At 40.7% G+C, this 27,070-nt stretch overlaps 2 protein-coding genes across 8 annotated transcripts in view; one reads left to right on the top strand and one right to left on the bottom strand.

Annotated features, from left to right (window-relative positions):
* Positions 1 to 27,070, top strand: part of LOC110988841 (GATOR1 complex protein DEPDC5-like) — a 127,457-nt gene that overhangs the window by 49,334 nt on the left and 51,053 nt on the right. For 3 of the 6 annotated variants that reach the window (XM_087141058.1, XM_087141059.1, XM_087141060.1), the window contains 6 exons: positions 3,695 to 3,820; positions 6,627 to 6,714; positions 16,472 to 16,524; positions 17,383 to 17,555; positions 17,964 to 18,059; positions 23,480 to 23,678. In XM_087141058.1, coding sequence (XP_086997184.1) covers positions 3,784 to 3,820; positions 6,627 to 6,714; positions 16,472 to 16,524; positions 17,383 to 17,555; positions 17,964 to 18,059; positions 23,480 to 23,678 — 646 coding nt within the window. In that variant the 5' untranslated portion in view covers positions 3,695 to 3,783. Of the gene's footprint in view, position 1; positions 363 to 2,236; positions 2,257 to 3,694; positions 3,821 to 6,626; positions 6,715 to 16,471; positions 16,525 to 17,382; positions 17,556 to 17,963; positions 18,060 to 23,479; positions 23,679 to 27,070 lie in introns of those variants that run through there. The other 3 variants (XM_087141057.1, XM_087141061.1, XM_022252738.2) reach the window with 3 other exon arrangements.
* On the bottom strand, positions 5,764 to 13,816 carry LOC110988846 (uncharacterized). 2 transcript variants are annotated; one of them, XM_022252752.2, is made up of 7 exons: positions 13,639 to 13,816; positions 13,091 to 13,190; positions 11,273 to 11,612; positions 10,165 to 10,341; positions 9,726 to 9,916; positions 8,729 to 8,987; positions 5,764 to 8,152 (listed from the first exon to the last, which is right to left on the bottom strand). In XM_022252752.2, exons 2-7 carry the CDS (start codon positions 13,181 to 13,183, stop codon positions 8,034 to 8,036), a joined length of 1,179 nt encoding a protein of 392 aa, XP_022108444.2. In that variant the 5' UTR covers positions 13,184 to 13,190; positions 13,639 to 13,816; the 3' UTR covers positions 5,764 to 8,033. The 2 variants fall into 2 exon arrangements, with proteins under 2 accessions (XP_022108444.2, XP_086997202.1); XM_087141076.1 differs by lacking the exon at positions 13,639 to 13,816 and having other exon boundaries at positions 13,091 to 13,627.

The raw sequence follows: 27,070 nt of genomic DNA, 5'->3' as shown, positions 1-27,070 counted from the left end.
TGTCCTGTGGTAGACGTGAATATCGCGGTGACAATACTTTTGCCTCTGCAAATACATTTACATCAAACTTAGTACGGGGTTTAGAACTAGAATGTGAAATATTTTTCTGCTTAATCTATTTTTTGTAAGCGCAAATGTAGTGTTGCTTAAAATGTAAGTTCAGCTACCTCCATGGTTCAGCATTTGTCGAGGCTGTCCCTGGCCAGGAGTTCACGACCTTTTCAATGGCAGGTGGCCAAATCACAACATTGAACGGTGAATTCCTTGCTTGAACGCGATGCCTGATGACGGCTTGTGACTCGGTTTATCAAAATGTCCTCGTCCCAGAGAGTCCTCTATAGTCACTTTTTCATCATGATACGGTAATGATTCTTATTGCTTTGTCGAGTTCATATTGTTCAATGTTGAAACTCGATTGGACGTGGAAGTTTGTGTGATCCAAATCGCGCCGGTCAATTCTGCGGTTATCATGGTTATGAATGATTGTTACCTGTTGCATCGTGTTTTGCCTGATGATTAATACTTGTTTATCACGGAAAAGCATGTATGCGCCACCACCCCCTACTGTCGCCCCATTAACCGGCAGTCCTTACTTTTCACAAGTCTTTTTTCTACTGTCACGCCAAAATAATCATGAGGCCGACATTTAAGAAGTCTTCTTACTACTGTCGCCCCACTACCTTCTCCTGTTGCGCCCTTAACTGGTAGTCATCACTTTTAACAAGTTCTCTTTCTACTGTCGCCCCTTTACCTTCTACTGTCGCCCCCTAAACTGATAGTCATCACTTTTAACAAGTCCTCTCGAACGTACATTTTGTATGTGACGACATGATATAGCTGTGATGACGTCAGGGTCGTGCATATTTATTACACTCTCGACTGTCAAACCTTTTTATGCTACTTAGTTTCACCTGTTCACCATGGTCATCAGGGTCATGGAGGTCTCAACTACAGTTGGGCCGTCCCAACTATAGCTGGGCCCATCCCAACTAGAGCTGGCCCAACTGCATCTACAGCAGAGAGGTCCAGTGTCCATGATGTGTCCAGCATGTGCCAAAAGTCATATTTTTTACAAATGTCATGTCATCGGTCATAGGGCTCAACGAACAGATGAAGTGCCACATTTTAGATGAATTGTTTCAAGTGTGAGACACATTGACTTGGATAATGTTGAGGCATTTCCCACAGACATTGGTCAACAATAGTTGGGCCAGCCTAACTGCAGCTCTACAGTTGGGACTGGCCCAACTGTAGATGGGACTTATGCTATAGTTGGGGAGTAACAAATGCATTGTTGGTGTTGTGGAGGCTGATCTTTGGTGTTTTAGTTGAGTTACGATGAATTTGCAAAACGTTAACTTGTGCCTAGATCCTAGTCATGCTAGTGATACAATGGAGGAAGGTACATGTACATGTATAAAGCCTTTGCCCTCCAACTGAAGTTAAAGCATAACCTCGTTCAGGTGGCTGGGCCAGGGATCCATACGTTAAACCACTTAGTCCCAGTGTGACCGGCCGTATTTATCTCTTGTTTATTTCTAATTATTGTCTTATGTCAGTATGCCAATGTAATGTCTATTTGTATGTGTTATGTAAGTGGGGATCCTAGTTCAGGTTGGATGTTGTTTTCATTACACTACGACTGATGTCCAGGGTATAAAAATCCTCCTACAATGCAAAATTTTTTCAACTTTTTTTACTCACCTTTTTACCTGGCGAAGACAGGTCAAATGTCGTTCACAAGTGCCTTGTATCCCAAATTCTATAAATACTGTATTGAAATTACTAAATACGCCCATGGACAATGTATTTTGCAGAAAATTCTGCAAAATTCCACGCTCTCCGTGGCGATTTGTGAACGACCTACGTTTGTCTGGTAATTTGCGCATGCGCGAAATGGCCTCCAAGCTCGGCTTACATGCTGTCAGGTTGTCTAGAGCTAGGTCTAGGTCTTCACGCCATTGGAAATGCGTGGAGACGCGCAGACAACAGACCTAGCCGTGTCTTTGGAAGCCGTTCGGACACGGCCTTATCTGCGACTTCTTCACGTCCACGTCTCTTCCGTGCATGCGTAAGGGGCAGTTGGATACTATGCATTACGCACATGTGTTAGACGAATGTACATGCGACAGAAAGCTAGTAGTTTTGCAAAATTTCCTGCAAAATACGTTGTCCGCGGGCGTATTTAGTAATTTCAACACACCATTTATGGAAATCGGGATACAAGGCAGCTATCTTGTGAGCTATCTTTGCCAGGTAAAAATGTGAGAAGAATATGTTGAAAAACTTTTTCATTATAGGAGGACTTTTATACCCTTGACGTTAGTCGCAATGCAATGTAGACGACATCCAACCTGAGCTAGAGGGGGGTCGCTACTCAACAAGGACTGCTTTTTGGGGACTCCCCTCCACCCTTTTGTGGAAATGAAGCGAAGTGAAGATGCTGGAAAATGTTCAGAATAAATGCAACAAGGATGCCTACTTACTGGTAGGCCTCTTTAATGTGTGTGTGCTAGTGGAGGCAGGTAGACATTTCGCAGTCCCTTGACTGGTTCATATTTTGCTAACGGTTTGGAACCGAGTAGTTTAGCTGAAGTAGCCTTTCTATTGTTCACTGCTGAAGAGGTACAATTTTTTGTAACAGCATCTCTAGCATTCCAGATGCTGGTAACACAACAGAGACTAGCACTAGTCCTGAAGCCAAAGACACAGGGAAAAATAAGACCAGAGCGAGCGTTCCAACTAATGAGGAACTAGGACATATAGGCAAGCAGCCTCATGTACTCAATAGCCTCACACAGTGCCGACTTTCCTAATTCACCCATTGAAGATCGTCCTTGATTTTGACCCAAAGTAGGCAGGCTCGAAGCATCCTATCAGCAAGTCTTGGACACGCTAGTTGGGCACTTTTACAACAGATCCGTAAAGGGTGGCTGCTATCAATGTTTTTTATTACAAACCGGTGAAATGCACCTTTGTGCCTCAATAAACCTTATTTTCAAATTCAGTTTCGCTATTTCAAAGGGTATTTTAATGCTTTGAGCAAAGTTAGTTTGTCATTGTAGACATGGACCAATGAAATTGTAGAAATATTTATGTACTGTATTTGCATCAATTTATAACTGTGACATCACACCTGCTCATGAAGTAAAGCAAGCAAAGGGCATTGACGGCAGTTTAACACCCTTGTCACTTAATTTAACTGTCCACACGTGGGTGCATGTTCATTTTTGACAGATGCTCAATGTCAGCTTCATGTGAACTCCAAATCATGGCCAAAGGAACCTCAACAACGCCATGCAGTCAAAAGGGTGCTTTTGTGGTTGAGATGAAGATAATTTGTAAACCTGCTCACGGGTTTTGGCCAGAAGGTTTTTTTTTTTCCAACTGTTTTGCGTGTCTTTACACAGTTTGTTAAGCATTGTTTGTGGTGATTAGTTGAAACTGTCTGAGCACATGCATGAATTATCGAGGAACTTAATCAGATGTTAAAGTTGCTTGTGGCTTCGCCATGTGCTAGTGGTTTTTGTGTTTGCTAGGCTTTGGGATGCCATTTGCTCCATTTCCTCCAGATCTCAATTACTAGAAGTCAATTTTTCATCCAACATAAGTAACAAAAGCAGAAAAGCATGTTTTCCATGTACGGTAACAAGCTGTCAAGTGTGGTTCAAGTTTCACTTTTTTTATTTTCCAGGTAACAGTGAGATAGCAGTGTTGATTAAATCATTGTCAAGAGCTGGAACAGTTATGTTTTGTTTGTGAAGGAAGCATGTCTACCAGTACATGATGAAGCTTTGGGTCCATCAAAAAAGCTTCTGTGGTAAGCAGTACCATCACTATTTGCCACATACATGTTTTCAGATCACCAAAAATTGGAACATTCTGATTTCCATGAAAAGGGAAAAAATTAAGAAAAATGTCCTGGCCAAAGCGTAAAAAAAACAGAGGGTACTCTGTGTACAGCTGTAGATGAAAGAGGGTGCACTACATCAAAATGGCAGTTGGTACCATTATGTACGTGTGTCATATCTGTATTGTGTACATGTATGTAAATTTATATAGCTTCTTTTGTGTTTTGCAAAATTGGATCATGAAATTGGTGTTCTGATGTCTGAGTTTTCAGTGTTGGCAGGTATGTCACTTGTCTGGTGAGGCCTTTTGGGTTTTAAGCCTGCTTTTCATCAAACAGTGTCATGCCTCAGACAGATTTCTCAATACAAACCGAAATTAGGAAGATTGCCCAATTTGGAGTTCTGATTGTTGAGATGTTATGCCTAATCCTGTTATGATGAGCATGAAGTCGCTCAACTAGCAGTGACGGTGACAGGCTTCAGGCTTATTCAACATGATGTTGAGAGAGGAAAAATATTCCAAAGCCTTACTCGTGGTCCTGACATCCTTGGTTTTATTTTGTGGTGTTTTCTTGGGATTTTGGTGCTAATATTTGCGAAGTAAATGTATAAAAAAGTGAAATAAAATCTGTCAGGTGGGCAGATTTCTCATCACCTGCCCCCACCCCCCAGTAACACCACTGCGCTCAACCAAACATGGTCAAGTTGTGATTTACATGTGGCTGAAGTCTTTGAAAATGATTACAAGTATTGTCTTGGGTAGACAACCTGTACAGAAGTTCATGAGTTATACCGGTACATGTAATGCCTTTGCTAATTTTGGATAATTAGCAGCTAAATTATTAAGATCTGTTTTTCCAGCTTGTGCTGACATACAAAAATATTTCCGTGGTTTCCCGAGTAAGTAAAATGAACAAGTTATTGATACCACAACGGACAACAGCTACCCTAAAGTGCAAGTCACTGCAACAATTCAGATAAAACGTACAAGAAGTGCCTGTTTGCCATTTTTTCACACTTGGTCTTCTTGCTGGTTTGCGTCTTCCCTTGCACACAAAGGACTATGTGCATGTGGCATGTTCAGCCGCTCCCTCAGTCTGTGCCTGCAGCTAATACCCCAAGAAATGCAGCACGGTACTGTGCACTCAGGGCACCATACCAGTAGATAATAACAATAAATATTATTTATATTACCGCTAATGGGTCATTAAGGAGACATTCCCATAAGAATGTGCACAAAATTTTTCCAACTTTACTGTCCCATAATTCAATATTTCCTAATCTGATCTGAACCAAACTTTGTATGTTTTCATTTTAGGCCCTAAACTATCATCTCTCAAAATATGGACTTTAAAATTCGGCCTCCTTCTGGTAGTTTGAAAATAAGGAGACACTGAAATGTTTCCCTAAAAGCCAATGTCTCCCTAATGCTGAAAAATTTACCACAAAATGTCTCCCCAAAGACCTATTTGTAAATATTTATGTAGCACATATCACTTTGGAAGTCCCTATGCGCTTATTATCATTATCCCTGGACATTGAGCTCACAACAACTGAACATTCCTGAAACCATCTCAGCTCCCTGGGGAGTATACTAGTTGAAGCTGCCCTATCAGGCGCACACAGCTAACATAACCAAATCTGCCCTCACAGGTGCCCATTTACTCCTGGGTGGAGAGAGGCACATGGGGGTAAAGTGACTTGCCCGAGATCGCAACATGATGCCACCAGCTGGATTCGAACCTCTAACCCTGTGATCAGAATCTACAAACTGATGATTACCGATAGTGCTGAGCAGCTGCAGGAAATTGCTCACCCAATGCTGATGGGAATTCTGGGCAATGTCGCTGGGACCGCGCATGTCTGCTGTCACGTACTGTTACCATAGATCCACATGACGGCAACGAAAGGGTGCTTGGTGGTTGGAAATTTATGTAAATTGGCCTCTTGATAACAAAATTTACAGAATGATGTTTTATTGTCAATGTCAAAGTGGATTGTACAACTATGGCATTATCAAAACCATTCTTTACAAACCATAAATGAACTGTACTGCAAATAAAATCACAATCACTAAACACGGCAGATGATAATGATAAAACACCATTTAAAGGTCAAAGTTAAAGAAACACAAATGCCACAAGGAAGTTTGCTAAATTAAGTAAGAAATTTTTACTTCTTAAGACATTGCTGCAGTCTAGGTTTCACAGCAATAAAGATTTTGATGGCAGAATTCTGAAAGAGGTGCCAAAAAGTACATGCTAGTGTGGCCGCTGGCCACAACCGCAAAGCCCTCCCCCCAAAAATTTTTTTAACAAAATAAACAATTAAAAAGAAAGTAATCTACATGTACATGTATCACCCCACCTGCGAGTTTTTTTGTTACTTGGCAAATTGTATAACTTTATTAATTTAACTTGGGGAATGGTTACCTGGTTACATGCAGCTTACTCATTGTCCCTATACCATGTATACAATTCAACATACTAACATCCTCTTCCATTGTAAACTGATAGGTTACTTGGCAAACATAAAAACATTTAGTAAGTTTTACAGAAGGAGAAAAAAGCTACATGTACATGTGCGTCCAAAGTCGTTTTTCAAGATATATTTCAGAAATGTCTCTGCTTTGAGAAAGATATATTTCAGAAATGTCTCTGCATTAAGATAAGAGTAAGTACTTTAATGAAAGATGTTTTAAAGAAGTAATTTTTCAAGAATAAAACTGTGATTAAAAAGTAAAAGTCCTGATTTATACATCCCCCCCAATTTCAGAGGAGGAGCTGATTCTCAATCCGAAGGAATTTCCCGGAATCCAAGTAGGGGACATCTTGGAGATTTACCATCCGGACGAGAACAACAGGTATGAAAATTTCTTTGTCAACCAAAGGCAAAACATTGTGGAGTAAACTTCTATTTTTTTGTGTGCTTTGAATGGAAATTTAATACCAAGTCATGTATACAATTTGTATTATAAAAGGACGAAATCCAGAGGTAGATGACAATGTTTTGGAGACCCGTGATGCATTAGACAACAAAACTGGCTGGGAACCAGTCACACTTCATTTACCCGTACACTGCATGATATTTTAGTTGATAACCTGCTTTTGCTTATCTAATATTTTCTTTGCTCAGCAAATGTCTGTGAAATTGGCTCCTGAGATAAATGGCAGCTGCTGCTTGGGGAAACATTTGGTACCCGGGGCATTTGAAAATACAGTGATACAGCAGCCTTGTTATAGAATCGCAGCCAACGGCGAAATGTTAGTAACAATGAGATTTTATAGAATACATGTTGGCCAACTAGGGTCATTTGAATGTAACTTAAAATTTTGCGCATGGGCATTGTAGCAGTTGACTGTTGGTCGAACTCTAGTTTGCACCTTAACTTGCCCTAGTTGGTCAAAATTATCCATCATTCCAGCAATGTTGGTCAAGATATATGCATGTACACATACATGTAGTTAACTTTATAACACCTCACCCACAGATTCTGTATCTTGATTGGCTGAGAACCAGTCACATGGCATTTTCTATTTTAACTTTTCTGTTGTGCATGAGCAAAAGAACTACATGTATACCCGTATCAACTATAGCATTTTACCCATAGCAACCAAAGAACTTCATGACCACCAGCATTGTGTGCAAATGCATACTGGTGTGTGCATTGCGTGTCATGTGCATTCCAAGGCACTAGCGTTCCAGAGCAGGGTTCAAACAGTTGTGAAGAGGTAGTTTGGAAAAATCTTTGTACATGTAAATTTTCAACAAATTTCTTATTCGAATAGAGGTATTTTCATACGTAGTTACCTGGAGATCAAATTAATCAGGTATCCCTTTAATCAAGCAGAATCTGTGGGACACTGTTATAAAAACAAATATCACCAACTTTATCTAATGATATAGTAAAACTAGCCTCCCTCTGTGATTCATGGAGCATTCTACTCTCGTTCGGCTTCGCCTCAGGAAAACAGAATTCTCTATGGATCACCTCAGGAGGCTTTTTTATCACACCATTCGAAGCAGTCAATATTTGTATTACAGTCAACGTTTGAACTTGCCTATATATGCAACTAACGTACAATTGCGGGAAAGGTATGTGTGTGCACAGGTACATGTACTTATGTATGTCACCCAAATCCCTGCTTAAGTTATCATAGAGCACCTCGTCACTGTTTGACCTCACAACTTGACCACCTGTTTCCTCTTTCTGATGGTGCCTCTGACATCCACAAGCTTCTGGTTCATAGTCTGCGTGATCTGGTAGGGTTGGACATCCGGGAACTGGCTGCTAACAAATTCTGACAGCAAAAATAGAAACAAAAGGAGAGATGTTCAAGCTTTCTCTTTCCGAGTGAGGGATGAAACGTCTTGCAAAAGAGAGGGTCTTGTACAAAAAATATTGGAAAATCTAGTATAAGGAAACCACTGTCAGGACAATTCTCATTGTCTTGGGTACCCTGTACATTTTACATGTCATCTCAGGAAATCTAAGTTTACCATGTAGGGTACAACCCTGGCCCTGGCCTGTGTCACGTTTACCCTGGTAAATAAAACAAAATGTATGGGGCATGTACCAGTATGCGCAAATTCAGAGCAGAAGTGGGACAGAAAGAGTCAATCACTAGTCATCTACATGTAGTTGCTTCAAGGTCCTAAGCTGTTCAAATGGCCTGTGACAAGGGCATGCCTTTGCTGGTGTAAAAATTTGTTGCAGGGGGCGTAAGCGAAGACCGTACTTTCCAACAGAAATCGGTTGTACATGCTCAGAACGGCCCATGCCAGATGAACATGAGCCTTTGCATGTAGGGGTTGTTCTTCTCACACCGTTCCTATGTAAAACATGCCATCTCTTCCTGCCTGGCACGGAAACTCACTTATGATAGCCTCGACTTTGGCCTGATCCAGTGCTGGACGAGGAGGGGAGTTGAGGGAGCCCTTGCCTGTAGCCCGCTCCCCCCGCACACAGCTGGCTGCCATCTCCTCCTTGCTGAAGACCATGGGCATCAGGCTGCGCGTCAGTAGGGTGTAACTCCAGTTCTTCTTAAAGGCAATTGAGCCCAGCTGGGTGGAGTTCACAAAGATGCCACTGGAGGGGACGAGCTCAATGTTGGTAGCTGGAGAATCTGCCACATGCTATCCCAGAAAATTGAAGAAAACAGGAAAGAAAAAAAAAGACAAGATTGTAAGAAAGCGCCACAACAGAACTAAATTTTAGAATAGTTTCAATGAAGGTAAAATTATCCCTCTGTCTTTTGCGCATAGACCAATGGGTCCATATGCAAAAACAACCCCCCCAAAAAAACATAGAATATAAGGGAAAAAAATACAGGACACATACAAAAATTGGGTTTGGGATGGTAACATTTATATTTTTTTATAAAAAGGTATATATTGTTGGCGATTCTCTGTGCTGGGTCAGGTGGCAGGAGTTAGCGATAAACCCAATGTTGGGAAGGATGCCAACATAGGGCTCGGTAGCCAAGTTGGTAGAATGCTAATATGGTATTCCAAAGGTGGCAGGTTTAAACTCCCCTCCAGTCAATTTCTTTGCTCAGCTTTATAACTCTTTTCTCAGATGTTTCTGTACAACTCGTTTTTCAGGATAATTGAGTAGGGTAAGGACAAATTTTCCCCCCCCCCCAAAAAAAATATTTGCATCAAACCCCATACAAAGTGATTGATTGTACATGTACATGAAGCTCTGTCCAAAATCCATCTAAATACTACCAAATTAGGTTTGCAGCATGAGATTGTGAAAAAATACTACAGACAAAAGTTTGGCATTGGTTGCAAACTTACATGTACAGATTTCATGGGGCATTTCTAAGGAGTCGGTTTTAGTCCCTGTTACCATGCATGAGTCAATCTAACCTTGGAAGCATTTGTGTAGTCTTGCAGAGCATTTCCCAGGGTTGATGGGTGGAGGGTGCCAGTACGTGCATCTTTGCTGTGAGGTTGCAGCAGCAATTGCGGCTGCAGCTGGGAATGTTGCAGCGGCTGCGCTGCTCTCTCATCTCGCTGTCTTGTGGTTGGCATTTGGGATGGTATGGCTCCTGGGAACTCTGTCAGGAGAAATGAAAAAAAAAAGAGAAAAAATGTTACTAGATTCAAACAGGTTGTCCATGCATCTGTCTCGATTTGATACCTGCTGTTGCATCCATCCTCATTTTTGAGGGAATGGTGCAGGAACATTTACACCAAAGGTACGGGGGGGGGAACTTCAAGATGGAGGGCACTGACCAGAAGTCTGACTGCACGTATTCCTTGAGTAACAAGTAGGTTTGTGAGCTTTTCTGTGAGTTAGACTTGCCTGTAATCATCTCTTCCTCCTCATCATTTGATGAGATTATCTGTGGAAGCTCAGGTTCGGATTGCCAGGGTAGCTCATAGCCTTGACTACAGTGGCAGGCGTTTCTTGGGGAGTCAGGAGTCGGCACTCCAAAACTGTGCAGGGTCATTCTCAGTGTTTTCTCCATTTCTTTTAAATCTGATAGAAAATACAAAGAAATAAAAGTACACACAGAAAATGAAAAAATTCAGAATGGTTTCTGACTAGCGCTCCCAAAGATATCGACAAATGGAAACAGCCACCAACATAGAGCTGGATAGCTCAGTTGGTTGAGCACCGGTATGGTATTCCGGAGGTTATTGGTTCAAATCCCATTCCATTCAATTTCTTTGTTCATCAATATAATCATGTGTATTGTAAGCAACTGTAAGCACCTAGTTTCCCTATATAATTTGTTTCATGATTTACATGTATGTTCAAAAAGCTGTATCCTTTATGAGTGATCCTTTTCACCACTTCCCATGTTGTATCGTGTTATTGGGGTGTGATCCCTGGCTACATGGTGTTTCAGGTTTAATGGCTTCTGGCTAGTCCCCCCCCCAAAAAAGATACTGACAAATGGGAAAAGCCACCAACATAGGGCTGGATAGCTCAGGTGGTTGAGCACTGGTATGGTATTCTGGAGGCTGTAGGTTCAAATCCCACTCCAGTCAATTTCTGTGTTCATCTTCATAATCAAAAGCGTTTAAACAGTTTCGGAAAGTGTGTTGTGTGTAACGAAACTTCTTTTGGGCGTAGGTTGTAGGAGTGATGGATACTACATGTAGGTTTCAACTCTTTATAAATGTGAGCACACCACCAGAAGAAACAATGTTAATGACACTTCTGTGGAATGTACCATTACATATTAGATGTGTATGAAATGTAAATTGTAGGGTTGGGCTTGTGAAACATTGAAATGTTAACAAACTTTGTAAAATTGTCCCACCCCATGACAAACAGAATGTACGAAGAACCCTTTTGTTTCTGTTGGGGCTTTCTATGGTTCAGTGAGCTTGAGTCATTCATTTATTGCCTGCCACTGTCTTTTGACAACAGAGGGCTAGCAAGGAACATTCTGTTGGCTTACTGATAGCTTCTGCCAGCCTGGCTCTGAGCTGTCGATTTTCCTGCTTGTACACCTCAAGTTCAGCATTCAGTCTGGCTACAGTTCTTGACTCGATGTGCCCAGCGGTTTCCCTGCTGCTGCCTGCAAGCTTCCTGGCTCCAGAGGACCACTGTCGAGCATATTCAGTGCAGCTGAGCGAATGTGAGGAGTTCACTGTGTGCCGGTGGTCCTTGCCATTTGGCTGTCGTCCCTTGAGTAGTTGACCACTGGTGTTGGCATTCGTTGTCTTCCATTTTGGGGGGGAAGCCTTCTGCATACATGTACGTCGCTTTGTTGCTGGTCTGCGATTGAGGCTGCGATTCTGTTTATTGAAGAAGTGCCAGTGAAAAACAAGAAAAGGAGCTGGTGGCAAAGGATACATAAAGGGTCATTGTTTTCTTTATTCTTTTGTTCCAAAGTAGTATGGGTGAATTTGTGTGCCACTTGCAATCTCTTTGGATTCAGAAAGAAAGGACAGCTCTTTTATTCTGCCAATATTTAGGTATATAAGTCATTTGCTTTAAATTAAACTGCGATCTCCATTTGGAATTAAGAAGAGCATGGGATAACCTGTGTGAAGGTGCATGTGTGGGGAATGTCTCATTGCCAAAACAGCTGTTTTAGATCAGAAAAAAGGTAGCTGAGGCTGCTTTTACTTTTGACCACTTGTCGCCGGGGACTCCGGTTTTGGGCACCGTGTGCTTGTACGCGTGGCCAGGGTCTCCAAAATCGGACAAAGGGAACTGGGCCTTGTATGAAAAGACCGTACTTGGAACAAAAAAACAGGCTGCTGGGCATTACCAACAATTTTTTACTCTCAATAGTGGAGATAATCCAGCCTTGTTTTGAAACAGTATATCACAGTTTGGGGCATTTAGTGTGAGCGGATTACCACGGGGGACAAAAGTGCTCCACCACCGCAGCGATTTGCCACACAGAACCACTGCACGCTAATCTGGCCCCTATTGAAAAGAGGTCAGCAGCGCACTGTTCCAGGTTCGCAAACAAAAGAAAGTTGCATAACACTGCACAAACTGGGCTACTTTTACAAGGCTACAGGCCTGGCTGAAATACTCGGGCATCAGTAGATTTTGTCTGTCAGTCTAGAGTGGCCACCAGACAGTAATTCATCTGGGTGTTAACGTCCATTAATTGAAATGATGAATTTTTGAAGAATTAAGAAAACTGAAAATCTTAAAAAAGTCCTGATTATATGCACTGCATTTTTCAAACCACCCGGCAGCAAGTGGTCAAAACCTCCTTTTTGAAAAAGTAAAAAGACAGGGATGCAAATAAAATTTTGGTACAGTCACATTTTGTAATTTCCACAAAAAATGTGGGGGAAAGGTTGAAAAACTAGGGCAAGGTTGGTCTTTCTATAAATGTGGGGACCAAGGGTGTGACATTTTGTGTCCCTGTTACATCTGGCCTTTGGTATTTGACATGGAAATATCACCAGAATTGTTTTCAAACTATTACTTTTGTTTGGCAGGTAATTTGCATTAATTCATCACTCTTAGAAATTAGAAAATGTGTTCTGAACTTACAAAATCATAAGTCAGGTGTGACAGGGACATGAAAAAAATGGATCCCTAATTTATAGAATTACCCAGGCACAGATAGCTTGGTAGTACATTTGATTCCCACTTTTATGGGTTTTTTTTCCTGGGCAAAGTCCATACATGTTTCACAATGAAATAATTGTTTAATCCCCTGAAAGTCCTGACTTTCATTTCTGTTCTTTCTTTTCTTTCAATCTTTCTCTCTTTCATGTCCTTCCATGCATTTTGTTACTTTCACCTGTTTGGTTACAGTCAATGTTTCGTCTGGCCTGTCTTGCTTCCTCTTCACATCGGCCATTGGAGTTGTTGGAAGTGTTTCTTCTTCACTCATTCCAAACCTGCGTGAGAAACAGCTTCAACAAACTAAAATTCACAGGTGTATAGAGCAGCATTTTTCTCCAGATAGATTTTAGCATCAGCAAACTAAAATTCACAGGTGTATAGAGCAGCATTTTTCTCCACATAGATTTTAGCGTCAACAAACTAAAATTCATAGGTGTATAGAGCAACATTTTTCTCCACACAGATTTAAGAAGACGGCCCGGGCCCTTCAACTGTTCCAAGCCATTTATGACACCATGTGTTAGCCAGTGAGGTGCTATTTCATATTTCATCTTATAGCGTACACAGTACAGCTTGATGACCCAGTTTTGCTCTTACATGTAAAAGCCACCAGGTTATGGGCCCAAGTTATGAATCCCACCAGTAAACTTTTCAAATAACACCCCCCATTATAATGCTTTAAAAGGAAGGTTTGGTTGAAAATAAACCCCAACAAATACTCACAGTTCACTTTTGAGCTGGGTGAATATGGGCCAGAGAGTTTTCAAACTTTGATCTAGGCTCAAAAAGGAGGCTGCCTACGTGACCCACCCGGTCGTATGCAGTGCATATGAAGTCTGCTGCATGTGCATGTTATACAATGTGCATGTACAGTGTACATGTACTTGATTTTGCCCCTGCAGCATATAAAGCATATACCCCTTCCTATACATGTACCAGGGTAGGCCTGTGTGTGGGAATGAATTACCCATTCATGTGTGATGTATGCATACACACTATCAGATGACTGTGTACTCATTTCCATATAAAATGACTTGTGTCAGACTTTGCTCAATTGGCCCTAACAACCTACACCATGGACTTGATACAGGTCAAATGCTGTTCACTAGAGCAGTGCACATACATACATGTACATATGCACTGTAGATCGAGTACATGTACTGTAACCTGTATGTACACTCAGACCTACTCAGCGTATATAATCTGCTAAAAATTACAGCAATATGTCTGTGCTGTATCAGCCCACACAGTTTATAGTTGTTTGTTGTTGTCTTGCTACGCCTGGATAAACCTATCCTGATTATGTATCCCTAAGTGATTTTCAGGTTCCTCAGACTGGAATACCGTGCAGCCAGTTTCAGATCTCCTTTGGAAAGGTGCATGGTACTCCCATCAGACTCAATTCCCCTGTGGCCAGGTCGGGTGGGCATGTGGGTGGGGCATATACTGTTAGGGAGAGCTAAACATTCACCCCAGAATCGAAACCCACCTGTATCTTAAATTAATTAATTATCTTAAATTCTCTATGGGCGCACCTAGCATTTGCTATTTCTTGCTAATGTTTGGTACAGTAATTGGTACCTCTGGCATAATTGTATCCAGTGGGGGAGTGGAGGGTGGCAAGTTGCCCTTTGGGATTTGAAAATCATTCGTAATCATTTTATAATTAAATCAAAGTAAAACTTTAGTAAACAATGGGATACTCTATTTTGTATTAGATGTGAAAAACCCCAGTTCATCGCAGTCAGACAAGCTTAAATTTCTGTATAAAAATATAAGAAGCTTCAATTCAGTGTCAATTATTACATTTTTGTGTGTGATAATATTCCTCAATTTGGTACCGGTAATACGGGTGCCTCTAAGAGTTTGCAACGCATTGGCCAATCACAGTGCATGAAATCTGTTGACCCAGTGCGCATTTGGAAATGGTCGACAAATTTTGTGCATTGTGATTGGCCACCGTGTTGCTAACTCTTGGAGGCGCACTATTGTGAATCACCCGTATTAGACAGAAAATAAAAATACCTGTGATATTGTTGGGCTGATAGGAGGAACTACATGTTCTGTACTTGTAGCTGATATGGCATATGAGTATAGTTGCAATAGCTGTGGGTGCATACAATGGCATATCAAAAAACCTGTGTGAACTTGATTGAAATAAACATGCCCAGCAGAATCCTTAAATTTGAGTCAACTGGCTGGTTTAGCCATGCAGGTCATGAAGTCCCAAGAGGGCCATGACTTTAGGTTTGGAGACTTTATAAACCATATGGTGATTATTCAGTGTGTGTGTACACGTACATGTACATTGTACAGTGTATATGCAGTCTTCAGTGTTACACATACTGGTATAACACATGTAAGTGGGTTTTAATTTTCTGTTTTAGATGCATGTAGAACTGCACACTCAGCAAACAACAGAGCAATCTTTCATTTACACACACGTAGAGACATATAGTCTTTTTTTAACCACAGCTGGCGGGTGCTTTTAAAAATGCAGTGCACACATGCGGGAGATTTTCAAGATTTTCAGTTTTCAAAATTCTTCAAAAATTCATCCTTTTATTTAATGGATGTTTACACCCACATGAATGACTATTTGGTGGCTAATTTAAGCTGACAGGTAACCTTCATTGACTCCTGAGTATTTCAGCCAGGCCTGCCGCCCTGTAAAGAGAGCCCAGAATTGTGAGGTGTTAAATAATTTCCTTTTGTCTCCAGTGAATGCAAGTGGCGTCTTTTGCAATTCCCAGCAGCAGGTCTTTTGTTCCGAGTACTGTCTTTTGTTTCATGGACCAGCTCTTTTGTCCAATTTCAGGCAGCCCAGCTCTGCGTATAAATCCATGGTGCTTGAAACGGGATTAAAGCTCCACTATTTCAGAAATGTCACTCATCCACATGGGGGGGGGAGCTTTGAGGATTCTTCTACCAATCATTGGAAAAAATGTGGACAGTCATTTGGAAAAAAAAATTTCATTTGATTGCCCTTCCTTTGTGGACCTACATGTATGACCTAGATATGCCATTTCTTGGTTCTGTGGTTTTAAGCAATTCTTTGTTTAATGCCCCAAGACCGAATTTGGATCGATATTCTGCAGAGTTACAGGTGTACCAGTATCTGGCCACTGCAGCTTAGCCATGTGACAATAGGGGACACTATCAAGAAACTGAACAAAGTCTTGTTGAATTCTGCAGATGCGTGCTGCTGAAGAATTTCTAAGGGTACTTCACTTGTGTGAAGCAACAAGCTTGGCATTGAGCAATGCTTAATATACAGTGCGTTTGCATATTGTCATTACATGTACATTGTGTGCTTGGAATCTTTATGCTCAAATATGAGCCAAATCCAGTCTTTGGACAAGGATTTGCCCCACAGTAAGCCAAACAGACGAAAGGGAATACATGATTAAATTTCCACAATGCTATATCTATTCTCACATACACATAAAACAAAGGGGGTAGGAGAGAACTGGTACCGTTTCATTTGGAGGCGATTTTCTTCGTACATTACATACTCAATTTATTGTTTTACTTTCTTTTTTTTTTTAAATTTCAGCCACCTCCTGCTGCAGGTCAAGACACTGAAGAATGTGGAATTACCACAGAAGGGTAAGTGGGAAAGGGAGGGGAAGGTGTTAATCTCTTTCCCCATTTTTCAAGTCTCTTGGTTGAAAACATCATCATGAGCAACCCTGTCTGGTGTCCTCTCCTAGTGTCCTGGCTTTGCAGGGTTTGTATCCACAGAATTAGGGGTAAAATGTTACATTAGTATCTGCATATAACATTAAATTCTTCACCTAAACCAAATGCTTTCTTTTACCTTGTGAAGGAACTGCAGTAGGTAAAGTGAAACAGTCATCAGAGCCAAATTCACTCTAGTTCAAGACCAAAAGATACCAACTGTTTTCAGAGATCTCCAGGTCTAGTAGCTGTCATGGTTCCCTGACTAAAATGGGAGGCATGCTTCTGAAAATACAAATGCATCCGAAAGTTGCTGAACTTGTTGATATTGGATTTTTCGTCAATCTTCTCCAACAGTGAGTGGCTATAAATTGCTTTTCTTTGCAGATTTCCCCATATACATGTACACCACAGTATTAAAAAAAGGTTTTCGAGTTTCCTTGATATTTTTGGCCCTTTGATACCACTTTTGTACAGTTGTGGTTATGCAGATACATGTAATTCCTACTGTAAAAATATGTACTTGATGTAGTAAGATGAAAGTCTTCCAACTTCATGGAAATTCTGTATTCTCATTTCGTTTTGTTAGAAAGGTTGCACTGTGTTGTTGGGTTCCCAGCATTTTCTTTGATTTTAGAAGAAAGCTGTGCAGTTTTTTTTGGATCCCAGAAGTTTTGCGTAATTAAGTGATAGAAAAGTTCCACGACGTGTTGGCAATTTTTTAGATTCATTTTAGGTAAAAAGAACACATAGACATTGGATTTCCTGCTTTTTTCCTCCTTCAAGACATCATCAGTGTTGATCAAACCATTGCCAACCTCTTCCAGCTGCGAGCCTACAAGGATGTTGCGGTTAGCTTCGTCTCGTCTCTCCAGGACGTGGGTCTGGATCTGGTGGAGCTGGTGTTCAAGGACCAGTACATCAGCCGCAGCGACATGTGGCGGCTCAAGAATAGCCTGGTAAGGTCAGGGGTCGCTGCAATATGCTACAGTCTGCAGCCACTGGTAAAATCAAATTGATTCCAAATGTACATGTAGGTATTAGCATTTTTCTTTTGATCAGGTTAAGAAATTTCAGAGCATGCTGAACACTGTTAAAAGGGCTTTTTCTATGTCTTGGAGGATTCTGTGAGTGTGAACCGATCATCTAGACCGCAAGCAACAGATCCTTGATATGAATGTCAAGATAAACTGACCCTTGCTTTAATCATACTGACACAGTTTGCCACATAACAGCTTAACAGAGACCAGACTTTTAACTTTTTCAGCATTCTTCAACTCTTCCCTGCTCCTCCTTCCTGTAACTCTTAACCTCTCCACCTCCCCGTCTTCATCTATCTAATCCGTTCCATTTTGTTGGCCTGTCAGCTCCCCGAGTTGCCCCTCCGAAACTTGCCTCCCCCCAAACAGCCAAAACAGCCCATCTGGGAATTCCCTCGGTCTGTCTACCGCGCTTCACCACGGGTAAGATTTTGGCTCGAGGACAAACATCAGTTGCATCCGGTCGCTGCATTGTTGATGGAAAAAGAATGGCAACTTTACATTTCCAAAAATATTTAAATGAACGGATGCTGTATTTTTTTTCTTCTAAGAATATGGCATGATGGTAACATTTTGGACAAATCTTCCCAACCACTCCTTCAGGAGTAGTTCTGGCACAGTTTCCTTTCTGTCTCCTCAATTAATTTCATTTGTTGTTTTTTCCATATGTTCAAAGTAAGCATCAACGCGTCACCCAAATGTTGCAATGTTTTCCCTGTTTCAAACTTGTCCACGCCTAGCTAAACATACTAGGCATGTAGTCACCAATTATAAAGGGAGATAAATTGCTGGTCATCATATTGGGGAACATTTGCTACAGCCAGTTAACCCTAACCCCCTAGGGTGTATGTAAAATCGTACTGAATGTGGAGGATCGGGAGTGTTGGGGTTAATGTCCGATTTTCTTACCTGAAAAAGCTGCAGTGGGCGGGTCTTTAAACTTTAAATTCTTCAACCTTGCAAGTGTGCTTTGACCCAACCAAGCATAATGTGTTAATACGTCAACCACGGAAATGAAAAAAATATTCTTAATGAGTGTACACGTCCTTACGGAAGTGTATAAGGGCCACTTGTAAAAAAAATTTTTTAGAGTTGCTATTGTACTGCGGTGAGTTACTATCTTGCTGTGGCGAGTTACTGTCTCACCGCAGCAAGTTAAATCATTGAATGTGTATCTCGCCATGGCGTGAAATTGAAATCCCGACCCTTCAAGTACTTCAGTAATTTCATAAATCTTATTTAGCGTGTCGTCGTACTCAGGTGTATAATTATGGTGGAATGCAGTGAAATTGGGTTTCAGATTGCTTTCAACAAAGCTTGATTCAACCAAGCTTGATTTCCAACACAAAAAAACAAAAGAAATCTCTTTTGGGGGTATGAATTTCCATATTCAGAAGTGGGGTAGACTACTTTGACTCCCTGTTGCACATTGGTTTAAGACCCAGACACTCGGTCTGATTTTTTTTTTCAATTTTCAATAAAAACCTCTTCATTAGGGTCTGAAAATCAGGTTTTAAGTGTAAAAAAACTTTATTTTAAAATTTCTGTTTCTGAGATATAACAGTTTTAATGTATACGCTAACACGGGTAGAAAATAAAAAAGATTCACATTTTGTTTCAATGTAAAATATCTGCCAAGGCAAATAATACTTTGTTTAAATATAAAATATTGCTTTTTTTTAATGTTGCCTAGATGTACCCCTTCGAATAGTGTAGAGTATGATATGGGTTGATTCTTGGATGATACGGTAACATAACATTGAAAAAAGTCAACTTAAATTGCACAAAATACAACTGTTTAAAAATATTTATGATAAGACATTTTGAAGAGTACCTTCTAGTACCCATGGCAGAATGCCATATAAATTTGTAACATATCAAGAGAATAAATATCCCTTGTCAACGTAAAATCATGGTAAATTCGCGGAAATGACCCTTACACTCGTAAAAGACGAAATTTCGATTGATGTTTTCACTAAAACTTTTTGCTGATTGCGCGCGAACGAGTGCCCTCTCTTGACATGAATAGTCTGTGCAACACGTGCCCGTACACTTTTCTCTCCAATACCACAGGGTTTGTACCATGTCATCGCATTGAATATTGAAGTGCCAAAGCCAGACTTTACATTTTCGACGAAGTGAAATCTCGTTAGTTGTGCTTTATTCGCCCATCTGTGATGAAATAAGAATATCTTGCCACTGGTTGCATGGAATGTGAGATGCATTGTTGAGGAAAAGTTTTGCCCAAAAATTACAAACGAACAAAGTTTTATTCTTTGCTCCCGTTTCGGACCTTTTCGGTGAATTCTCTGGTATAAATCTTTTCAACCTAGTTTTCTGTATTTGAAGATGATGTTCAAACATGTTTGATATAGTTTTTAGGAATTTGGACCCTACATTGTCCCAATATCTACTGATGTCTGGGTCAGATATGGTTTTAAACCACTGTGTGTCGAAGGTATTGTGGTGCCTTTTCATTTCTGCTTTAAATAATCCTATTTACATAAGCACCGCAAGGGGGACTCTGAAAAGAATGGGAAAAAAAGAAAACAGCCAAAGAAATGAAAATTAGAAATGAAATAAAACATAATTATTTGCTTGAGAAAAAAAGAAAATCGACCCTTTTCCCACAGTTGAATTATATTGTTTTAACTAAATGGTTTCCCCCTCCCCCGAAAAAAATTCTGGCAACCCCCATGCGTATTTCTACACAATGTGTGTTGCCATTTTGTAACATTAAAATTTGCCATGATATAGGAGATTTCAACAGGCAAAAAAAATTGAAGTAAAGGTGAAAGGGAAACTAACACTGTTTTTCATCAACTGGATTGAAATCCCCAGGCTCTTTGACCTCACCTCCATGCATTCACTTGTCACAAACCACCCATACAGTGTAAGGCGCTGGGAAGGGCAAATACATAACATGTATTTTGTTGAGAGCTTATTGGACGGAGTCTATATTTGCATCTGAACACGTGGGTCGACACTTCCAGCTCGGTGCAGAGGACACGTGTGCACTTATACTATTATTGGAGATTAGGGCACTAAGTAACAAATGCTTTGATTGTCCAAAGCTGTGAAGTATTTCATGCGTTGCGTTTGTCAAAGTACAGCACTGTTTTTGATCTCCATTTTAAGTACTATAAATTAATAAATTTCGACTGATGACAGTTCAAATGTAACTTTCAAGTCTGCTTGCTTGTGTTTGGCACTAGGAAAATGTAGGAAGGAATTAAAAACAGTTTAGCCCTCATCTGAATGTGGAAATTCACACCACAAAATAAGATTTCATTTTCTTTTGTGTTGGAAACGAGCTTTGTTGAACTACAACATCCCTTTTTGTTCTAATTAGCAATCCAAAACCAAATCTCAATGCCTTTTTTCCATAGATACATTTGAAAACGGCGCGCTGAATAGGACTTATGAAACTATTGAAATATTCACTGCGGCAGGATATCAATTCGACGCCACGGCAAGATCTTATAACTCGCCACAGCGATTCTCTTTCAACAATTTAACTCGCAATGGCAAGATAATAACTTGCTGCGGCAAGATAGTTACTCGCCGTGGCGAGATAGTAACTCGAAGACAAGTTTTTACAAGTGGCCCTTGTACTCTTCCGTACATCCACAACGGAACAAATAAGGAAAATTATGTGTGTTTACATGTCATACGATGTCAAGTGGTCAATCAGCATGAAAGGGAAGGTGAGAAAAAGTAAAGAGACAAAATTCTCCGACTGGCATGGCTTTTTTCTCGGCTCTTTTTTCTCTCAAACCTCTGACAAAAATTGCTTGAAGTCACTTACCAGACTTTATTGCTATGGTGGAGTCAAGAGAGATAGGAATTTTATTTGGAGAGTAAGGAACTAATTTACTGTACACCCGTTCCTTGAACCCACATGGAAAGCCACAGATTTCCTTTCTTTTTATTGTTTGCCCTATGCCAGACTTGTGCGGATAAGCACACCCAGATGCAAAGGTGGATCATGGACCTTTTGGGGGAGGGTGGCACTCTTTGGGAGGAGGGGACAAAAATTGGAATTTTTTGTACGTTTTATGGTCTGTCTTAGGACTTGGACTAAATTGGGGGATTTAAACACACTTTTTGGAAGGAAAAGAAATTAAATAGTCTGAAAAATCCCCTTTTTCTGACTGTGTTTCAAAGACAAATCACTTTTTCCCTTTTTTTTATTGGGGGGCACAAAGCTGTGGCCTGTGTTATCCACCACCCCCCCTCCACCAATGTTGAGGGAAGTGCATTGAAGGGGAGTTGCTACGTGGAAACAAGTGCCTTCTGAACTCATTGTAACCTGGCATGTTTATGAGTTTTGCAAAAAACCTTAGCTATTTGGCCACCGGCCTGAACAGAAGCATGTCTCGTGCATCAGGGGTACGTCGTCAAGTTTGAAAGTCTTATTTATGATCGTCGAGCATGAGCATAAAAATGATTGCATTAACCCTAGATGTCGTAACTCCAATAACGCATCATGTAATGCATATGGATTATGAATGTTCAGTGAATTTGATTGTTTCCTTCTTGTTCACTGATGCTGACAGGTGTAAATAGATTTACTGGTATACATCTGTGGCAGTGAACAATTGATCTCGGATTACATGACGTCTAGTAAAACCAGCTTGACTGGGTCAAGAGGTCATGCGGCGATCAAATTTGCAAAATGAATTCAAATTGTTGAAACTAGTTGACATTTAAACACACTTCTCTGGCCTGTCTTCCCCACAAGGATGGGTTCCAAATCAAATTTTCAGGCAGAGCATCTTTTTGGGGGGTGGGGCTAAAAATTTCAAATTTTTCTTCTGGAAACATTTCATGGCTTTTCTTAAATCTGAGTCTGCACTTTGCATCTTTCATACACTTTTTGGAGGGAGGAAAATGAAAAGTACGCCTAAATTTTAATTTCTTGCATTGTTTTTCAAAACCAAAAATTAATTCTATTTTGAGGGATGCCATGGTCCCTTTGGTCTCCTATAAACTCCTGCATCCGCAGAACATTATGCGGAATTACATGTAGCTTCACACGATGTTCCCCATTGCTCAGGCTTAACCCTAACCCTCCTGAATCCTTCACCTGTTGGAGGATTGAGGAGGGTTAGGGTTAATGGTTTTAGTTCCTTGCTGATTTAAGAAACACAATCATTACTTGCACAATTTCACACCAGAAGATGCAAAACATTGATGTGGGCATCTGTATGCATAAGGATAGCTGATGGGCGAAAACGGCCCTGAGTCACCTCCCAACTCTAGTCTGTCATTTGTTTCATGCAAAGTGGATACCATTAAAAATGGTACATGTACAGAACACATACATCGCCTGGACAAACTTGGTATTTAAATCACAGCTTCGTGTGGTTATTTTATCCCACACTGTTCACAGTGTCCATTTCACAGTAATATGCTCATACGTACATGTACATGTAGGTTTTTTAAATAACTGCTCAAATTTGATATAACCACCCAGTTTTTCATAGCCGTATATGTATCCTGCATCCACACCATTTCTAATGGTTCCTAATGACCTAGAAGTGTGCAGTGGCAAACTTGGACTTGAGTGTTGCACACAGCCTGTTGTAACAAATACAAGCACCTTGGCAATGCCGCTAAGAAATATCATCTAGATTTTGTTCAAATGACTCTATGAAGTCCGTGTTTAGGCTAGTTTGCTTGTTGGTTGGCATTTCTTGCTTATTTGTGAAAATTAAAATGTCCGACAAAACAATATTATCCACAGAGTGGTTAAAAATAGTACCATTTGGCATAAACATATATCAGGAACAAGTTCTGAACACACCAATCTGTGTCAAATAATTATTTGGCCCACACAGGTTAGATCGTGCATCCATCTCCAGCAGAAGATAGAATTCATGGGTATTCGGGCGCAGGTCAGTGAACTCTGGGCCCGGGGTGAGAAGGTCATGTGTGGGGCTGTTACGGAGGACACTCGTGTGGCGTTCCGATCCTCGACTGCCATGGTCTACATGTTTGTACAGATGAGTTCCGAGATGTGGGATTTCGACACGTGTGGTAAGAGTCTCTTTTTTTCTCTCTCTCTCTCTCTCTCTCTTTTGTGGGGAGGGGTGATCAGAGCCTGTCTCTTGAACCATTCAGGGGCCAGTGGTATGTAGCTAAGCCTTGTAGGTGAATTTCCTAGTCGCAGAAAAAAACCTGTCATTGCTAGTCTACCATTCTTGCAGCCCAGAGCTAAATTTAAATGTCAAAACGGTACAATTTATTGTGAGTACAATAAAACATAAAGTAATTTTTAAATCAAAATAAACCACTATCATTCATATTTGATGCTTAACATTTTCATAACTACTTTGCATTGCAAAAACGGGTCACCAGCCAAATATTATGCAGTCTGTATTGCTTTGGACCAGTTTCCAACTATTATTTTTTTTCATTGCAAATTAGTCCAGGCAATTCACAATGCAATATACCATGAAGAGGTTGGCACGGAGAGGCCATTTTTGTGGTGCATTGTGGGAAACTGTTGACGGATTAATTTTCCAGCTGTGTGCAGGGAGCTTTGATGAGCCAGTTCAGTATTTCAAAAAGGCAAGATCGTCTGACAAAAGCAGTCAGAGTAAAAGTGTGGCCCCCTCTGATGGGCTGCCTTGTACTTGCACACATTCAGTTGCTGTTCCTGAATGATATGACCTCATAGGTGCTTCGTTTGGGGTATGCGCTCTTGGAATGTGGAACTGGCATATTGTTTCTTGATTTTTTTTTCTTGTGTAGAAAATTTGTAACCGTATTTCAAGTATCAACGTTAATTTATCAAGATGATGGTGTTTTTGTTAGGCACTTTAATAAGGCACCTGACACACACAAAATACCACACCATTCACAAGTGCTATCTTTGTCACTCGGTTTGCCGTTTGGACTGCATCCTTGTCAGTCCGTATTCTGTCATTAACATATCTGCATTTGTTTTACTCACATATAAAGCAGATGTACATGTGAGTATTCAGGAGTACCGTAACAACCAACATAATGCCCATCCCCACTTGAGTAATAAGGAACATTTTTGTATTTGCCGGGAGACAGTTTGTAATTTTTGATGAGTGTCCTCAGTTCTCGTCATTAGGCCATGTCAGACATCTGGTACTCCACAGGAATAACAGTACTAGTAGTAGCCAACCCAAGCAGCCAGCAGATTGCAATCAGTTTGTAGGTTTGTTGGCGACTGCGGATTCTGTGAAGTTTGAGTGGATGACACAGGGACAAGAATCTCTCGTATGAGGACATGGTGACCAGTGCTATGGCTGAGTGGTAGCAAAGGTTTGTTACCATATAGAAGCTGATGCACTGAGCTGAAGTGACAAATGGGTCTTGCCTTATCACAGGTGATAAAGATGTACTCCATATGGATTGATGCAAATGAGACGAGAAAGAGCAGATCAGCTTGTGCCAAGTAGAGAGTAGTGTAGTAGTAGAGAGTAGTATTCATTGTTGTGATGGTCCACAAAAACTGATCATCAATCACTTTCCTCGATTTATCTCAAACAGGATGGTACCCAGGCATGGATGACTAAGTCGTGGTTGTTGAAGTTAATACATGTAATCATTTGTAGGCAGTCCTCCAAAGGATGGTTGATTTCTGATCTTAGTGTTGTCAAGCCACACGTTATGTGCAGATTAATATCATATCTGCATTGTTACACTTTGAGCATGGTGTTTTGCTGAGTGATTGAAACTGTCCAACATTACTGGATTCCTCAGCCATTCATGCCTTTATCACTGCTAAACTTGATTTTTGCAATAGCCTGCTCACCGGTCTTCCGCACGATACAATTCATCGTTTGCAACTTGTACAGAACGCTGCCGCACGTCTTCTAACGAGCACCAAAAGAACAGCTCACATAACTCCCATTCTCAACAAACTACATTGGTTACCCATCAAATACAGAATTCAGTTCAAGATCCTCCTTCTCACATTCAAGACACTCCACAGCTCTAGTCCCCTTTATCTTGCAAACATGCTGCAACTCCGCTCTGTCAGGCCGGGTCTGAGGTCAACAAGTAATACCCTAGTTGTTCCCCGGACTCGGCTGGCCAGTGCCGGAGACAGGGCTTTTTCTACAATTGCACCACACTTATGGAACTCACTCCCGGATCATCTAAGACAAGAACATGACATCAAGCAATTTCAGCATCATCTCAAAACATTCTTCTTCTCACAAGCTTTTTCACTATGAATGCACAATTGAGTTTTTCATTTTTCCACCAAGACCGGCGCCTCTGAATGCTTTGCAGATATAGTGCGCCTTATAAATGCTTTATTATTATTATTATTATTATTATTATTTTGTACCAAATGTAACCCTGTCCCAAAAGGGGTCTTTGGTTATAATTTCAAATTTCATTTTTTTATGACTGTGTTTTCCTTTGCATACTTAAATTGTTCTTTCCTGAGATTTTGACTTTCTACTGCATTGAGAAATACATGTACTGTATGTGCAGATTTTGTACATATGTGTAAGTCAGGACTTATCACCCACCATATCATGGCATGGTGTAAGTGATAGACTGATTAGTCCTACAGTTTGGACTGATGCTTTTGTAATGCTTTTCGATGACTATGGTTTATTTGAACAGGGTTTCGTGTATATTCAATAGATTCTGATCTGCATTGAATTCATCAGAAGTTAGAGATATGAATTGTCTCTGGGTCATGCTTTAGACTTTGTTTTCATGTATATATATAACCAGTCTGATTAAGAGTTGGACTTTTCACCAATTGATTCCCACCTCATGGTATGTGGGACTGAAAAACGTATTCCTAGGGTTATCCTGTCTAGTTTTAAGATTTGTTCTGAGTCAGTGTCTCAGATATATTTTTCCTTTATATGTTAACTTACTTGCAAGATGGTATTTTATTTTGAGGGTTTTCATAAATGATGTGCAGCTACCAAAGCGCGTGACCCATAGAAAGTCGGTTGCGTTGGTCTGACCTTGTATATGTTTTTATATTAGTTATTAGGCGTGGACCACTATGCTCTCCATCTTAGGCTCTTTATCTCAGTTACTGAACTGCCTGTTGTGAAAGAGGGTCTGGAGGGGAGTCTCTGTAGTCCACCTGAAGAGCTGTCCCCAGGCATCCCAGCCACTGAGCTATGACTCTCTGCAGTCCACCTGAAGAGCTGTCCCCTGGCATCCCAGCCACCAAGCTATTCTGACTTGCATCTGTGCCATTAATCACCAATATCAATCTTGCAAGATCCGCAAGTATTCCTTTGCTGAACTTTTGCGAACTTTTTCTTCACTTTTGTGAACTGGCTACACAACATGATAGACTCCAGTTCTCCCACCTTGGAACGACTCGACGCAACTCATTTCTACATCTAGAACCTTGGTGACACTTTTCCTTGAGCTCAAAGTGTATTCTAACTTAATAGGATCCCGCATTTTCT

Source organism: Acanthaster planci, linkage group LG09 (assembly GCF_054643075.1).
Source record: "Acanthaster planci isolate LZ-2023a linkage group LG09, COTS_SCS, whole genome shotgun sequence".
NCBI lineage: Eukaryota > Metazoa > Echinodermata > Asteroidea > Valvatida > Acanthasteridae > Acanthaster > Acanthaster planci.
This window is presented reverse-complemented; position numbering and strand designations above follow the sequence as displayed.

Coding starts and splice junctions, on each gene's coding strand:
- LOC110988846 (XM_022252752.2), bottom strand. CDS start 13,183: ATGAGTGAAGAAGAAACACTTCCAACAACTCCAATGGCCGATGTGAAG. Junction 10,342..11,272: donor CAGGCTGGCAGAAGCTATCA/GTAAGCCAACAG, acceptor ATTTTCTATCAG/ATTTAAAAGAAATGGAGAAA. Junction 9,917..10,164: donor GGAGGAAGAGATGATTACAG/GCAAGTCTAACT, acceptor TTCTCCTGACAG/AGTTCCCAGGAGCCATACCA.